Raw genomic sequence first — 16,952 nt, 5'->3', positions numbered from 1 at the left:
TGTAAAAGATAAATAACTTTTGTCATGCACAAGTATATGTCCTAACCGACTTGCCAAAACTATAGTTTGTTAACAAGAAATTTATGGAGTGGTTGAAAAATGGGTTTTAATGACTCCAACCTAAGTGTATGTAAACTTCTGACTTCAACTGTATATTCTGTAATCTAGTCAAGGCCTATCCTATTTAATTATTGCTGTACATATACTATACTATGTATTCTTCAGATATACAAAATATTCTATCCATATACTGTCCATAATGTCTATACATCCCAGTATATATACACTGCTCAAAAAAATAAAGGGAACACTAAAATAACCCATCCTAGATCTGAATGAAAGAAATCATCTTATTAAATACTTTTTTCTTTACATAGTTGAATGTGCTGACAACAAAATCACACAAAAATAATCAATGGAAATCCAATTTATCAACCCATGGAGGTCTGGATTTGGAGTCACACTCAAAATTAAAGTGGAAAACCACACTACAGGCTGATCCAACTTTGATGTAATGTCCTTAAAACAAGTCAAAATGAGGCTCAGTAGTGTGTGTGGCCTCCACGTGCCTGTATGACCTCCCTACAACGCCTGGGCATGCTCCTGATGAGGTGGTGGATGGTCTCCTGAGGGATCTCCTCCCAGACCTGGACTAAAGCATCCGCCAACTCCTGGACAGTCTGTGGTGCAACGTGGCGTTGGTGGATGGAGCGAGACATGATGTCCCAGATGTGCTCAATTGGATTCAGGTCTGGGGAACGGGCGGGCCAGTCCATAGCATCAATGCCTTCCTCTTGCAGGAACTGCTGACACACTCCAGCCACATGAGGTCTAGCATTGTCTTGCATTGGGAGGAACCCAGGGCCAACCGCACCAGCATATGGTCTCACAAGGGGTCTGAGGATCTCATCTCGGTACATAATGGCAGTCAGGCTACCTCTGGCGAGCACATGGAGGGCTGTGCGGCCCCCCAAAGAAATGCCACCCCACACCATGACTAACCCACCGCCAAACCGGTCATGCTAGAGGATGTTGCAGGCAGCAGAACGTTCTCCACAGCATCTCCAGACTCTGTCACGTCTGTCACGTGCTCAGTGTGAACCTGCTTTCATTTGTGAAGAGCACAGGGCACCAGTGGCGAATTTGCCAATCTTGGTGTTCTCTGGCAAATGCCAAACGTCCTGCACGGTGTTGGGCTGTAAGCACAACCCCCACCTGTGGACGTCGGGCCCTCATACCACCCTCATGGAGTCTGTTTCTGACCGTTTGAGCAGACACATGCACATTTGTGGCCTGCTGGAGGTCATTTTGCAGGGCTCTGGCAGTGCTCCTCCTGCTCCTCCTTGCACAAAGGCGGAGGTAGCGGTCCTGCTGCTGGGTTGTTGCCCTCCTACGGCCTCCTCCACGTCTCCTGATGTACTGGCCTGTCTCCTGGTAGCGCCTCCATGCTCTGGACACTACGCTGACAGACACAGCAAACCTTCTTGCCACAGCTCGCATTGATGTGCCATCCTGGATGAGCTGCACTACCTGAGCCACTTGTGTGGGTTGTAGACTCCGTCTCATGCTACCACTAGAGTGAAAGCACCGCCAGCATTCAAAAGTGACCAAAACATCAGCCAGGAAGCGTAGGAACTGAGAAGTGGTCTGTGGTCACCACCTGCAGAACCACTCTTTTATTGGGGGTGTCTTGCTAATTGCCTATAATTTCCACCTGTTGTCTATTCCATTTGCACAACAGCATGTGAAATTTATTGTCAATCAGTGTTGCTTCCTAAGTGGACAGTTTGATTTCACAGAAGTGTGATTGACTTGGAGTTACATTGTGTTGTTTAAGTGTTCCCTTTATTTTTTTGAGCAGTGTATATATACCGTACCAGTCAAAAGTTTTGACACACCTACTCATTGAAGGGTTTTTCTTTATTTTAACTATTTTCTACATTGTAGAATAGTAGTGAATACATCAACGCTGTGAAATAACACATATGGAATCATGTAGTAACCAGAAAAGGTGTTAAACAAATAAAAATATATTTTAGATTTTAGATTCTTCAAAGTAGCCACCCTTTGCCTTGATGACAGCTTTGCACACTCTTGGCATTCTCTCAACCAGCTTCATGAGGTAGTCACCTGGAATGCATTTCAATTAACAGGTGTGCCTTGTTAAAAGTTAGATTGTGGAATTTCTTTCCTTAATGCATTTGAGCCAATCAGTTGTGTTGTGACAAGGTAGGGGTGGTATACAGAAGATAGCCCTATTTGGTAAAAGCCCAAGTCTATATTATGGCAAGAACAGCTCAAATGAGCAAAGAGAAACGATAGTCCATCATTACTTTAAGACACGAAGGTCAGTCAATACCAATATTAAGAAGAGACTTGCTTGGGTCAAGAAACACAGTGGAAATCTGTCCTTTGGTCTGATGAGTCCAAATTGGAGATTTTTGGTTCCAACCGCCGTATCTTTGTGAGACACAGAGTAGGTGAACGGATGATCTCCGCATGTGTGGTTCGCAAGCATGGAGGAGGAGGTGTGATGGTGTGGGGGTGCTTTGATGGTGACACTGTCTGGGATTTATTTAGAATTCAAGGCACACTTAACCACCATGGCTACCGCAGCAATACCCCATCTCATCTGGTTTGCGCTTAGTGGGACTATCATTTGTTTTTCAACAGGACAATACCCAAAACACACCTCCAGGCTGTGTAAGGGCTATTTGACCAAGGAAAGTGATAAAGTGCTGCATCAGATGACCTGGCCTCCACAATCACCCGACCTCAACCCAATTGAGATGGTTTGGGATGAGTTGGACTGCAGAGTGAAGGAAAAGCAGCCAACCAGTGCTCAGCATATGTGGGAACTCCTTCAAGACTGTTGGAAAAGCATTCCTCATGAAGCTGGTTGAGAGAATGCCAAGAGTGTGAAAAGCTGCCATTAGGGCAAAGGATGGAGAATCTAAAATATTTTTTGATTTATTTAAATTTGTTTTGGCTACTACACGATTCCATATATGTTATTTCATAGTTTATGTCTTCACTATTATTCTACAATGTAGGAAATAGTAAAAATAAATAAAAAAAACGCTTTAATGTGTAGCTGTGTCCAAACTTTTGACTGGTACTGTGTATATATATATATATGTGTGTATTGTTGTGTATTGTTAGATATTACTGCACTGTTGGAGCTAAGAACACAAGCATTTCGCTACACCCACAATAACATCTGCTAAATACACTACATGACCAAAAGTATGTGAACACCTGCTCGTTGAACATATCATTCCAAAATCATGGTTATTAATATGGAGTTGGTCCCCCCCTTTGCTGCTATAACAGCCTCCACTCTTTTGGGAAGGCTTTCCACTAGAAGTTGGAACTTTGCTGTGGGGACTTGCTTCCATTCAGCCACGAGCATCAGTGAGGTTGGGCACTGATGTTGGGTGAATAGGCCTGGAAAAGACCTTCCCCAAAATGTTTCCACTAAGTTGGAAGCACAGAATCATCTAGAATGTAATTGTATGCTGTAGCGTTAAGATTTCCCCTCACTGGAACTAAGGGGCCGGGCTCGAACCATGAAAAACAGCCCCAGACCATTATTCCTCCTTAACCAAACTTTACAGATGGCACTATGCATTGGGGCAGGTAGCGTTCTCCTGGCATCCGCCAAACCTAGATTAATCCGTCGGACTGCCAGATGGTGAAGCGTGATTGATCACTCCAGAGAATGTGTTTCCACTGCTCCAGAGTCCAATGGTAGAGAGCTCCAGCCCAAGTTTTTTTGGGTATCTGTACTTTACTTTACTATTTAAATGTTGGACAACTTTTACTTCAGTACATTCCTAAAGAAAATAATGTACTTTTTTACTGCATACATTTTCTCTGACACCCAAAAAGTACTCGTTACTCCTTTCCCTTTACATTTTGAATACTTAGCAGTACAGGAAACTGGTCCAATTCACACTTACCAAGAGAAAATCCCTGGTCATCTTATCTGGCAGATTCACTAAACACAAATGCTTCGTTTGTAAATTATGTCTGAGTGTTGGAGTGTGCCCCTGGCTATCTGTAAATACAAAAAAAACAAGAAAATCATGCTGTCTCATTTGCCACTAACCACTAATTTGAAGAGGTGTCCACATACTTTTGTATATATAGTGTATGTGTATGCGACCAATAAAATTTGACTTGATTTGAGTCAACAGTAGAATTGTCATTTTTATGTTATTGAGTAGGCCTATATCTTTGTTTAATATAATTAAGCAAATTATGAATCTAACAATAGAAATCCTCATTATTTTGTAAGAAATGTAAGATCTTTTTACATGCTGCAATAAAGTTGACTAAAGTAGAAGCTCATCTTTGTTTGTAGGTATTTTCACTTGGTAATGAGTTATATGTAATATCGAAATTGCTCATAGGTAACTATAAAGTTACACATCACTTTAAATAGCTACATCCTGTGTAACAATTAGTGACAACCTTGTACTTATGCTGATATTACAGATGGTGTGGTGTATTAGTGTGTTTATTTTCTCACTTGGATGACGATTAGATTGTCAGAATGGGTAACGTACTTTGTAGGTACACAATAATTAAAAGTAAGTACACCTCAAGATACACTTAATTTTAACTGGCTAAATCCTGTGTAACACCTAGTAATTACATTACACTTATACAGATATTACATGTACTCTGTGGCGTAATAGTGTGTAATTTTTTCACTTGGATGGTGCTTCCATAAGCTTTAAAATTAGGGCCAGGTTATCAGGGTGGATGACGTACTACATAAGTACACATTAATTACATAATGTTCCCCTCAAAATCAGTTGTGGAAAAAGTACCCAATTGTTATACTTGAGAAAAAGTAACGATACCTTAACAGAAAATGACTAAAGTAAAAGTGATGTTGAACATAATAAACGGCTCTCTATCCATCGGATGTGTACCAAACTCACTAAAAGTGGCAGTAATAAAGCCTCTCTTGAAAAAGCCACATTTTGACCCAGAAAATGTAAAAAACCAGCGGCCTATATCGAATCTTCCATTCCTCTCAAAAAAAATGGAAAAAGCTGTTGCGCAGCAACTCACTGCCTTCCTAAAGACAAACAATGAATATGAAACGCTTCAGTCTGGTTTTAGACCCCATCATAGCACTGAGACTGCACTTGTGAAGGTGGTAAATGACCTTTTAATGGCATCAGACTGAGGCTCTGCATCTGTCCTCGTGCTCCTAGATCTTAGTGCTGCTTTTGATACCATCGATCACCACATACTTTTGGAGAGATTGGAAACCCAAATTGGTCTACACAGACAAGTTCTGGCCTGGTTTAGATCTTATCTGTGGGAAAGATATCAGTTTGTCTCTGTGAATGGTTTGCATCTGACAAATCAACTGTAAATTTCGGTGTTCCTCAAGGTTCCGTTTTAGGACCACTATTGTTTTCACTATATATTTTACCTCTTGGGGATATCATTCGAAAACATAATGTTAAATTTCACTGCTATGCGGATGACACACAGCTGTACATTTCAATGAAACATGGTGAAGCCCCAAAATTGCCCTCGCTAGAAGCCTGTGTTTCAGACATTAAACTCGGACAAAACAGAGATGCTTGTTCTAGGTCCCAAGAAACAAAGAGATCTTCTGTTGAATCTGACAATTCATCTTGATGGTTGTACAGTCGTCTCAAATAAAACTGTGAAGGACCTCGGCGTTACTCTGGACCCTGATCTCTCTTTTGAAGAACATATCAAGACTGTTTCAAGGACAGCTTTTTTCCATCTACGTAACATTGCAAAAATCAGAAACTTTCTGTCCAAAAATGATGCAGAAAAAGTTAGCCATGCTTTTGTTACTTCTAGGTTGGACTACTGCAATGCTCTACTTTCCGGCTACCCGGATAAAGCACTAAATCAACTTCAGTTAGTGCTAAATACGGCTGCTAGAATCCTGACTAGAACCCAAAAATTTGATCATATTACTGCAGTGCTAGCCTCTCTACACTGGCTTCCTGTTAAGGCAAGGGCTGATTTCAAGGTTTTACTGCTAACCTACAAAGCATTACATGGGCTTGCTCCTACCTAACTTTCCGATTTGGTCTTGCCGTACATACCTACACGTATGCTACGGTCACAAGACGCGGTCCTCCTAATTGTCCCTAGAATTTCTAAGCAAACAGCTGGAGGCAGGGCTTTCTACTATAGAGCTCCATTTTTATGGAATGGTCTGCCTACCCATGTGAAAGACGCAGACTCGGTCTCAACCTTTAAGTCTTTACTGAAGACTCATCTCTTCAGTAGGTCCTATGATTGAGTGTAGTCTGGCTCAGGAGTGTGAAGGTGAACTGTCTCTGCCTGGCCGGTTCCCCTCTCTCCACTGGGATTCTCTGCCTCTAACCCTATTACAGGGGCTGAGTCACTGGCTTACTGGTGTTCTTCCATGCTGTCCCTAGGAGGGGTGCATCACTTGAGTGGGTTGAGTCACTGACGTGGTCTTCCTGTCTGGGTTGGCGCCCCCCCTTGGGTTGTGCCGTGGCGGAGATCTTTGTGGGCTATACTCGGCCTTGTCTCAGAATGGTAAGATATCCCTGTTGTGGTGTGGGGGCTGTGCTTTGGCAAGGTGGGTGGGGTTATATCCTGCCTGTTTGGCCCTGTCCGGGGGTATCATCGGATGGGGCCACAGTGTCTCCTGACCCCTCCTGTCTCAGCCTCCAGTATTTATGCTGCAGAAGTTTATGTGTTGGGGGGCTAGGGTCAGTCTGTTATATCTGGAGTATTTCTCCTGTCTTATCCGGTGTCCTGTGTGAATTTAAGTATGCTCTCTCTAATTATCTCTTTCTCTCTCTCAGAGGACCTGAGCCCTAGGACCATGCCTCAGGACTACCTGGCATGATGACTCCTTGCTGTCCCCAGTCCACCTGGCCGTGCTGCTGCTCCAGTTTCAACTGTTCTGCCTGCGGCTATGGAACCCTGACCTGTTCACCGGACGTGCTACCTGTCCCAGACCTGCTGTTTTCAACTCTCTAGAGAAAGCAGGAGCAGTAGAGATACTCTCAATGATTGGCTATGAAAAGCCAACTGACATTTACTCTTGAGGTGCTGACTTGTTGCACCCTCGACAACTACTGTGATTATTATTATTTGACCATGCTGGTCATTTATGAACATTTGAACATCTTGGCCATGTTCTGTTATAATATAATAACAGAACATGGCCAAGATCTCTGGTTCCTCTCTAGGTTTCTTCCTAGGTTTTGGCCTTTCTAGGGAGTTTTTCCTAGCCACCGTGCTTCTACACCTGCATTACTTGCTGTTTGGGGTTTTAGGCTGGGTTTCTGTACAGCACGTTGAGATATCAGCTGATGTAAGAATGGCTATATGTAACGACGGTCATCAGGAATGGACCAAGGCGCAGCGGGTTGAGTGCTCATAATTAACTTTAATGAAAACACTTATGCAAACAAAACAAAACGATGGACTACGAATACAGACTTGAAGGCAAAACGACAGCAATTCAAGTGACAACCTTCCACAAATTACAAACACAAACACACCCTAATATATAGGACTCTCAATCAAAGGCAACTAGACAACACCTGCCTTCAATTGAGAGTCCACACCCCAATTAACTAAACATAGAAAACAGACTAACTAGAAAGAACATAGACTAACAGAGCAGTGACCAAAAAACCCCGGAATACATAAATCCACTACCCTCTACATAATACACACACCCCGAACCACATAAACCAAATATCCTCTGCCACGTTCTGACCAGCCTACACTAACAAAATAACCCTCATACTGGTCAGAACGTGACATTTACCCCCCCCCCAAAGGTGCAGACCCCGGATGCACCTCACACACAAAAAATAAAAAATAAATAACCCCCAAAACACTAATAAATCCCCAAAAGTACATGGGAGGGAAGGGAGGGTGGCCACCGTCACCGACGGTGCTCCTGCAACACCCCCCCCCCCCCCAACCCCAATACTCCCCCCTCAGGAGGTGGCTCAGGAGCCGGACGCAGACTCCACTCCACCCCTGGCTCACTCCCCTCATAAACTGTCTCTACAGTGATGTCCCTCTCTGTCGACCCCGGACTGTAGGGTGACTCTAGGAGCTCTGGACTGTAGGGCGACTCTAGGAGCTCTGGACATAAACCAAATACCCTCTGCTACGTCCTGACCAGCCTACACTAACAAAATAACCCTCATACTGGTCAGAACGTGACACTGTATAAATACATTTGATTTGATTTGATTTAAGTCAGCCAGTAAAATACTACTTGAGTAAAAGTCCAGAAGTATTTGGTTTTAAATATACTTAAGTATCAAAAGTAAGTGTAATTGATAAAATATACTTAAGTATCAAAAGTAAAAGTTTAAATCATTTCAAATTTCTTATATTAAGCAAACCACACAACAACATTTTCTTGTTATTTTAATTTACAGATAGCCAGGGACACACTCCAACACTCAGACATCTTTACAATTGAAGAATTTGTGTGTAGTGAGTCCGCCTGATCAGAGGGATGGCCAGGGATGTTCTCTTTACAAGTGTGTGAATTGGACCATTTTCCTGTCCTGCTAAGCATTCAAAATGTAATTAGTACATTTTGGTGTCTATGAAAATGTATGGAGTAAAAATTATATTATTTTCTTTAGGAATGTAGTGAAGTAAAAGTAAAAGTTGTAAAAAATTAAATGGTAAAGTAAAGTACAGATACCCCCAAAAACTACTTAAGTAGTACTTGAAAGTATTTTTACTTAAGTACTTTACACCACTGCTAAAGATACACTTCATTTCAACTAGCTAAATCCTGTCTAACACCTAGTCATTGCATTGTGTTATTCTGTGGTGTACTTGTGGGTTTAAATCAAATCAAAATGTATTTGTCACGTGTGCCGAATACAACAGGTGTAGTAGACCTTACAGTGAAATGCTTACTTACAGGCGCTAACCAACAGTGCAAAAAAGGTATTAGGTGAACAATAGGTAAGTAAAGAAATAAAAACAACAGTAAAAAGACAGTGAAAAAAACAGTAGCGAGGCTATATACAAAAGAGAGGCTATATACAGGCACCGGTTAGTCGGGCTGATTGAGGTAGTATGTACATGTAGATATGGTTAAAGTGACTATGCATATATGATAAACAGAGAGCAGCAGTAGCGTAAAAGAGGGGTTGGCGGGTGGTGGGTGGCGGGACACAATGCAGATAGCCCGGTTAGCCAATGTGCAGGGGCACTGGTTGGTCGGGCCAATTGATGTAGTATGTACATGAATGTATAGTTAACTTCTATGGGCTATGGGCACCTGCGGGACACAGCCAGTGAAATATCAGGCTGGAAAATTCTAAAACAACAAAATATCATAATTCAACTTTCTCAAACATAGACTATTTTACACCATTTTAAAGATACACTTCTCGTTAATCTAACCACATTGTCCGATTTCAAAAAGGCTTTACAGCGAAAACAAAACATTAGATTATGTTAGGAGAGTACATAGACAAAAATAATGACACAGCCATTTTCCAAGCAAGGACATGTGTCAATAAAACCCAAAACACAGTGAAATGAAGCACTAACCTTTGACGATCTTCATCAGATGACACTCCTAGGACATTATGTTACACAATACATGTATGTTTTGTTCGATAAAGTTCATATTTATAGTTCCATTACCGTACTTAGAAGCATGTCAAACGCTGTTTAAAATCAATATTTATGGTATTTTTAACGTAAAATTGCGATAATATTCCAACCGGACAATAGCATATTCATTCAAGAAGAAAAAGAAGGAGGGGCGCGCTCGCGGGACCGAGCATATCCAATCCCTTTGTTGCCAGGCAGACCACTCAGTAACTGAGCTCCTATACTCTGCCCAGTGACAGGAAAATGCTCAAACCACTTTCTGAAGGCTTTAGACAGCCAATGGAAGCCTTAGGAAGTGCAACGTTACCCCACAGAAACTGGAGCTTCGATAGAGAATCAAAAGAAGAACTACAATTCCCAGACTTTTCACTTCCTGCTTAGATTTTTCTCAGGTATTTGCCTGCCATATGAGTTCTGTTATACTCACAGACACCATTCAAACAGTTTTAGAAACTGCAGAGTGTTTCCTATCCAAATCTACTAATAATATGCATATTCTAGTTTCTGGGCCAGAGTAGAAACCTGTTTAAATTGGGTACGTTTTTCATCCGGCCGTGAAAATACTGCCCCCTAGCCCAGACAGGTTAAAGTGACTATGCATATATGATAAACAGAGAGTAGCAGCAGCGTAAAAGAGGGGTTGGGGGGGGGGGGGGGGGGGGCACACAATGCAAATAGTCCAGGTAGCCATTTGATTACCTGTTCAGGAGTCTTATGGCTTGGGTGTAAAAACTGTTGAGGAGCCTTTTTGTCCTAGACTTGGGACTCCGGTACCACTTGCCATGCGGTAGTAGAGAGAACAGTCTATGACTGAGGTGGCTGGGGTCTTTGACAATTTTTAGGGCCTTCCTCTGACACCGCCTGATGTAGAGGTCCTGGATGGCAGGCAGCTTAGCCCCAGTGATGTACTGGGCCGCACGCACTACCCTCTGTAGTGCCTTGCGGTCGGAGGACGAGCAATTGCCTTACCAGGCAGTGATGCAAACAGTCAGGATGCTCTTATCTTCTTACTTGGATGGCAAGGAGATTCAGGTTTTCATAATGGGTAGCGTAAACATTAATTATACATTATTTTTGTATTATAATCTGGAATGTCACCCATATGGTAGACCCCAGTCAGTGAGGTTGATTTATATATAACTGTCACACCCTGATCTGTTTCACCTGTCTTGTGCTTGTCTCCACCCTCCACCAGGTGTCTCCCATTTGTCCCCATTATCTCTGTGTATTTATACCTGCGTTTTCTGTTTGTCTGTTGCCAGTTTGTCTTGTCCCGTCAAATCCTACCCGCATATTTCCGTGCGTTAGTGTTTTGTTTTTCCTAGTCTTCCCAGTTCTGCCTGTCCTGATCCTGCCTGCAGTCCTGTACCTGCCTGACTCTGATTTGGATTACGACCCTTTGCCTGCCTTGACCTACCGATTGCCTGCCCCTTGTACTATAATAAACTCTGAGACTCGTACTATCTGCCTCCTGTGTCTGCATCTGGGTCTTAGCCTGAGCCATGATATAACATGTTTTTATAAACTCAACCAAGTTAACCCAGATGGTACACTTTGGGGGCAAGTGCAAGAAACAACATTGAGTGGAGCAGCTTCTATCTCAAAGCCATCAGACTGTTAAATAGCCATCACTTTGCTGCTTCCACCTGGTTACATAACCTTGCTCCTTAGAGGCTGCTGCCCTATATACATAGACTTGAAATCACTGGCCACTTTAATAATGGAACACTAGTCACTTTAATAATGTTTACATATTTTTAGTTTACTCATCTCATATGTATATACTGTATTCTATTCTACTGTATTTTAGTCTATGCCACTCCGACATTGCTCGTCCTAATATTTATATATTCCTTAATTCCATTCTTTTACTTTTAGGTTTGTGTGTATTGTTATGAATTGTTAGATATTACTGCACTGTTGGAGCTAGAAACAAGCATTTCGTACACCCGCAATAACATCTGCTAAACATGTGTATGTGACCAATAACATTTGATTTCATTTGGAGATTCCGAAGGGTGCGGATTGACGGGTTGGTAATTAGAGACTATTGAGCATTCAATTTATGTAATCTCGGACACCCAGCGCATCTGTCCACAAGAGATTACAACCTTGTGACAGTTATTACTGGATCGGATGCAGCTGAGAAGAAACTAAATACTAAATTGCTGAATTGAAACACTAAATTGTTGAATTTAGTGGAAACTTGCCCCTTTGTAACAAACATGGTAACAAGCATTTGTTGTTACGCCTCTGTAATTACAGAATGCAATTACCACCAGTTACATGTTATTACAGTGTAACTATGAGTTATTACAATTAACTACACTACACTGTAATTACACTGTAATAAGGACCCCTTAAAATGAAGTTTTACCTTTTGGACTTCATATTGCAAATGTTCTTTAAATTCCTCTATCAACACCAGTTCGGTTGCCAAATACACACGCTGGAAGCTGAGAACAAAAGTTTGGTTAGGCATTTGAATAAGACGAACGTTTTTCAATGTGACACACAACGCGCCGGCGCAGTGAGATCCACGTGGTTGAAGAGCAGTAACTGATTGAAATGGAGGACACAGAGAGGCATAACCGAGCTTGCTCGCTTTTTACATTTAGATAGTTAGGTTCATTAGCGACGTTTTATATTATTGACTCTATTATATTGTTTTGTTAAACTGCCATTATGGGAAAGTCAAAGGTAAGCTGTTAAGTAGTTTTTGGCTAACGTTAACTAGCTATCTAATTATTAACACGATTCAGATTATTGTAAACTGAATAAAGTGACTGGTAACTATATTGAATATTGTCTCATCAGCATGTGGATGTGTAGTTAGGTGGATGAAAATGATGTTTTTATGAGAATATCTGAACAATGATTAAAATATTTGTAACTGATTACATCCACAACTGCGTTAGCTCGTAACATAGCGAAGTATCTTGGTTATTTAAACGAACGTGTTAATTCAATTTCAGACCAAAAACCAGAAGAAGTCACGTTTGAGTGCGAACCATGTGGCGGAAGAGGTGTTCGGTGCGGTCCCTCACTCCTTCGTGTTTCACCGTGGCCAAGTCGGCAAGAATGTCGGTCAGCTAGTGGAGGACATGCGGCGCGTCATGGAGCCCTACACTGCAGAATCCCTTAAGGTCCGCTTGTTTATGTCATGAAACTCAAAACTGGTATTTATAACTGACTTGAATCAAAGTGACGTTACTGCATGCCACATTTGTTACTTACTATATTTGTTAATTTTAATAAAAGTATCATAATACTTCTGTGATCTTGCACTTTCAACCACTGCTCTGAGTTTATACATAGAAGTGCGTCTTGGCTCATAATGGATTGCATTTGAGGTCTTGCCTGCTTGTGATTGACAGGTGAGGAGGAAGAATGTGCTGAAGGACTTTGTGGCTGTAGCAGGGCCACTGGGAGTGACACACTTCATGATCTTCACCAAGACGCCCAGCAGTGTCAACATGGTAAATAAATCTGCAAACACCAGGGGTGTATTCATTACTGAAACCGTTTTACTGTTTAAGAACCAAACTGAAGCAAATTAAACAGGGAGGGACATACTTGAATTTGTCCAGTAGAAACTCTTATTTTTCTTGTCAAAAAAGTATATTTTATTTTTACCCTTAAAAGGTTTTGTTTGGAGTAAACCATTTATTTTGCAACAGAATTGGCGTAATGTTACTGTACCACGAGGGGCTTTAACAGTAGACACTGCAGCTGCTCTAAACCCTTGGTCTTTTCAAAGGCAGGCAAAGGGAATAGCTTTATGATTTATCGCTGTTGATCAATGAACTAACTATATGCTGTGTCAGCCACCTCCTTGGTTATTCCAATTGCTGATGCAGATGATGAGTTATGAGAATATCTGAATTCATGATTAAGATGTTTTATCACTGATGCATCAATATCTACAGTTGGGCTGTTTACTACATCCTAATGGAAAATTAGCAAGTGTATGAGTAATTTTTTTCTCTTTCCAGAGGCTTGCTCGGCTGCCCAAAGGCCCTATGCTCCATTTCCGGGTGACCAAAGTGAGTACACAAACCCATATGACTTACTGGAAGAAATGGGCTCAAAGGAAGACAGATTTTGACGTGACTGTTCGGTGATATATGTTCAAAGTAAACGCACTGATGAGCCCCAATACTAGAAACACTCAAATATGGGGTTTTGGGCTTCAATTGCTTTTCCTGAATATGTTCTTAATCGTTTTCAGTACTCCCTTATTAAAGATGTGGTCTCGTCACTGAAGAGGCACAGAATGCATGAACAGCAGTTCACACATCATCCACTGCTGGTCCTCAATAACTTTGGCTCGGAGGGCATGCATGTCAAACTTATGGCCACCATGTTCCAAAACATGTTCCCTTCCATCAATGTGCACAAGGTATGTCAAAGGCACCAGTTCCTGGATTTTTGCTGGTTTGAGGATTTGTGAAATATGATGATAGTATAGTCTTCTGATTATCTGTGACGATCACTCAAAAGTAAACGCTTTCTGATCTCCCACAATCCTTTTATCCTCTTATTATATTGACGAGAATCGGGTTAGTATGCATTTTAACAAGTTTGCTTCTTGTAGGTAGCCCTCAACGCCATAAAGAGATGTGTTTTGCTGAACTACGATCCAGTGTCTCAAGAAATTGAATTTCGCCATTAGTACGTATACAAGATATTTTGTGCACTCATTTTAATTCAAGGTGGCTTGGTTACTCTATAGGAAGACTGCTTGGGCTCAGAGGATGACAGATTGTGAATTGACTGTTTAGTGATGTATATTCAAAGTAAACGCACTGATGCGCCCATAATGCAGAATCCCCCCCGTAGCTGACGAAATGGTTCAGTTCACACTCGTCCTTCTCCCTGTCCCCCTCTGCAGCAGCCTGAAAGTAGTCCCTGTGGGCATGAGTAGAGGAGTGAAGAAGCTGATGCAGGAAAAGTTCCCCAACATGAGCAAGTTTGAGGACATCAGTGAGCTGCTGATGAAGTAAGAGCCCTGTCTGTTATAGTCCTTGCAGACTGCAGAGTATCTCCTGTTGTACTTGATCTATCTGTTCTATCTGCATGTGTTTGGGTTGTCGATATTGCTTTGATGAATTTGAGCTGTTTCATAATGTTATTTGGGTGATACTACCTTGTCTGCTGGCTGTGAAGTGATCTACCTACAAAGTAATTCTGATGCACCCTACTGTGTAGTGCATGGTTGTTTACATTTGGCCAGCTGTTATGTGTTCTCTTACCCTGCTAACTTACTTTCAGAGGGGCTAATCTTTCAGAAAGTGAAGCAGAGCAAGATGGAGATCACAACATAACGGAACTGCCACAGATCTACTCCGGGCGTGGTAACATGGCGTCTCAACAGAGCGCTGTGAGACTGACTGAGGTGATTACCATGGTGACTTAGTGGCTGATCTTACTGATATTACATTGTAACCAGTGTTTCAATAGATTTGTCTACGCCTGTGTTGGGAGTGACTATAAATGCTAGGTTTATAGCATCAGTTTGTCTTGTAATTTTCTGTCCATGGGATGTACATGATGAAAAGATATCTATGATTACCTGTGATATTTCACAAAAGTAAACGCTTACTGACACATCCTGACATTTATCACCATGGTGCCTTCAGCAGTTGATCCTAGTGATGTGACATTTTAAGCAGTTTCTGGTAGGGTTTAACAGCATCAGTTTGTTTTCTCTTCAGATTGGCCCACGCATCACCATGCAGCTGGTGAAGATCGAGGAGGGAATGGGAGAGGGGAACATACTCTACCATGCAGTCAGTAAGTACACCTGTCAGCTTCCTGATGATTTAGCTGTCCATGGGATGTACATGATGAAAAGATAACAATGATTACCTGTGATATTTCAACAACAAAAAAGTAAACGCTTACTGACATATCCACCGAGAATGGGTGTCTCTGTTGATTGGTCATGGTGAAATGCTGATACAGGCACTCTGAATGTCTTTTTTGAAGTTGCCAAGACTGAGGAAGAGCTTCAGGAGATCCTGATCCGAAAAGAGGCGCAGATGAAAGAAAAGCAGGAACGGAAGAAAAAACAAGAGCAGGATGTTGCTCAAAAGAAAGCGTTACGGGAGGAGAACAAGTGAGTGTTATAGCGCATTGTAACTGCTATTCATTCCACCTGAGTTGGAGTGGAACAGTGATGTTTGTTTCTGTAATGTCAGGAAAAGAAGCATGGCAGGCATCAAGAGGAAGCGCCAGGAGGAGGAAGAGCATGACCCTGAAGTGGAGGATCCTGGGAACCAGGATAACAGGCCTCCGGTTGTTGAATCTGACGACGAGGCAGAGTACTACAGACAGGCTGTAGGGGAGGAGCCAGATGAAGGTATGTACTCTTTCAGTACTGAACCAAGTCTCTATAGTTTGTGTTTTGTTGTACTATATTTTTGTACTATTTTGGCAGACAAAATCACCTTCTATATTTATTTTTCTCCCTCCCCATCTAGATATGTTCCCTGCAGCCAAGAGGAGGCAAAGACCTGAAAGGCCCTCAGGAGGACCCTTCAAGAAGAGGAAACCGTTCTCTGGCGACGACAGGAAAAACAAATATGGTTCCAAGTCACCTCATAGGTCTGGTCCAGGAGGGAAACCCAGAGACCGAATGGGGGGTGACGTGGACAGGAAAGAGGGAAAGAAATTTGGGGATGGGGGCAAATCTTTTGGAAAGATGTCACCGGGGGGCAAGAGGTTGGGAGGAAAGAAATTTGGGGATGGGGGCAAACGGTTTGGAGGGAACAAATTTGGTGACAGGGATAAAAGATTTGGAGGGAAGTTTGAGGGGGGCAGTAAATTTGGGGGAAAGAAATTTGGGGGTGATGGGGGTTCTAAGTTTAAGGGCAAACCTCGTCCTGGTGGTTTCAAGAAGGGTTCTGGGGGGGCGAAGGGGGGCTTCAAACAGAAGAAGGGGAAGAGCTGAGCTTCATACCCCTTTGAAAGCCTGGACTGATGCACGCTGAGCGCTCTACCCTGGTAAAACACCAGGTGGCAGTATGGACTCACTATTGTGGTCACTGCGGTTTCTGATCAACATGAACAGAGGAATGCATTCCTTCATGATAGGACATTGGTATAGCAACAAGTCAGCTGGAGGACTAGATGAAAATGAATTGATGTCATTTTGTACCTTGTGAACATGTTTATAAAAAATGTTTTAGCATTGGCAAATAAATTGCTGAATACAAAGTGCAGCTCAATTGTGTGTAGCCTTTTTCTCTTGGGGCTGACTCATGTAGCCTCTGCCACAAGCTTTCACCTCAAAG

The 16,952-nt window shown here is 42.2% G+C and overlaps 1 protein-coding gene across 1 annotated transcript; it reads left to right on the top strand.

Annotated features, from left to right (window-relative positions):
* The first annotated feature begins 12,173 nt into the window (after nt 1-12,173).
* Nucleotides 12,174-16,880, top strand: ppan (peter pan homolog). Its single transcript, XM_014193374.3, has 12 exons — nt 12,174-12,354; nt 12,630-12,800; nt 13,032-13,133; nt 13,650-13,700; nt 13,886-14,056; nt 14,252-14,328; nt 14,549-14,656; nt 14,929-15,052; nt 15,372-15,450; nt 15,646-15,775; nt 15,858-16,018; nt 16,140-16,880. The coding sequence occupies exons 1-12, from the start codon at nt 12,340-12,342 to the stop codon at nt 16,607-16,609; spliced, it is 1,659 nt and encodes a 552-aa protein (XP_014048849.3). The 5' UTR covers nt 12,174-12,339; the 3' UTR covers nt 16,610-16,880.
* Nucleotides 16,881-16,952: the final 72 nt, after the last annotated feature.

Source organism: Salmo salar, chromosome 03 (assembly GCF_965601325.2).
Source record: "Salmo salar chromosome 03, fSalSal1, whole genome shotgun sequence".
Classification (NCBI taxonomy): Eukaryota; Metazoa; Chordata; class Actinopteri; order Salmoniformes; family Salmonidae; genus Salmo; species Salmo salar.
Note: the sequence above shows the minus strand (reverse complement) of the source record. Positions and strands in the feature narration are given on the sequence as shown.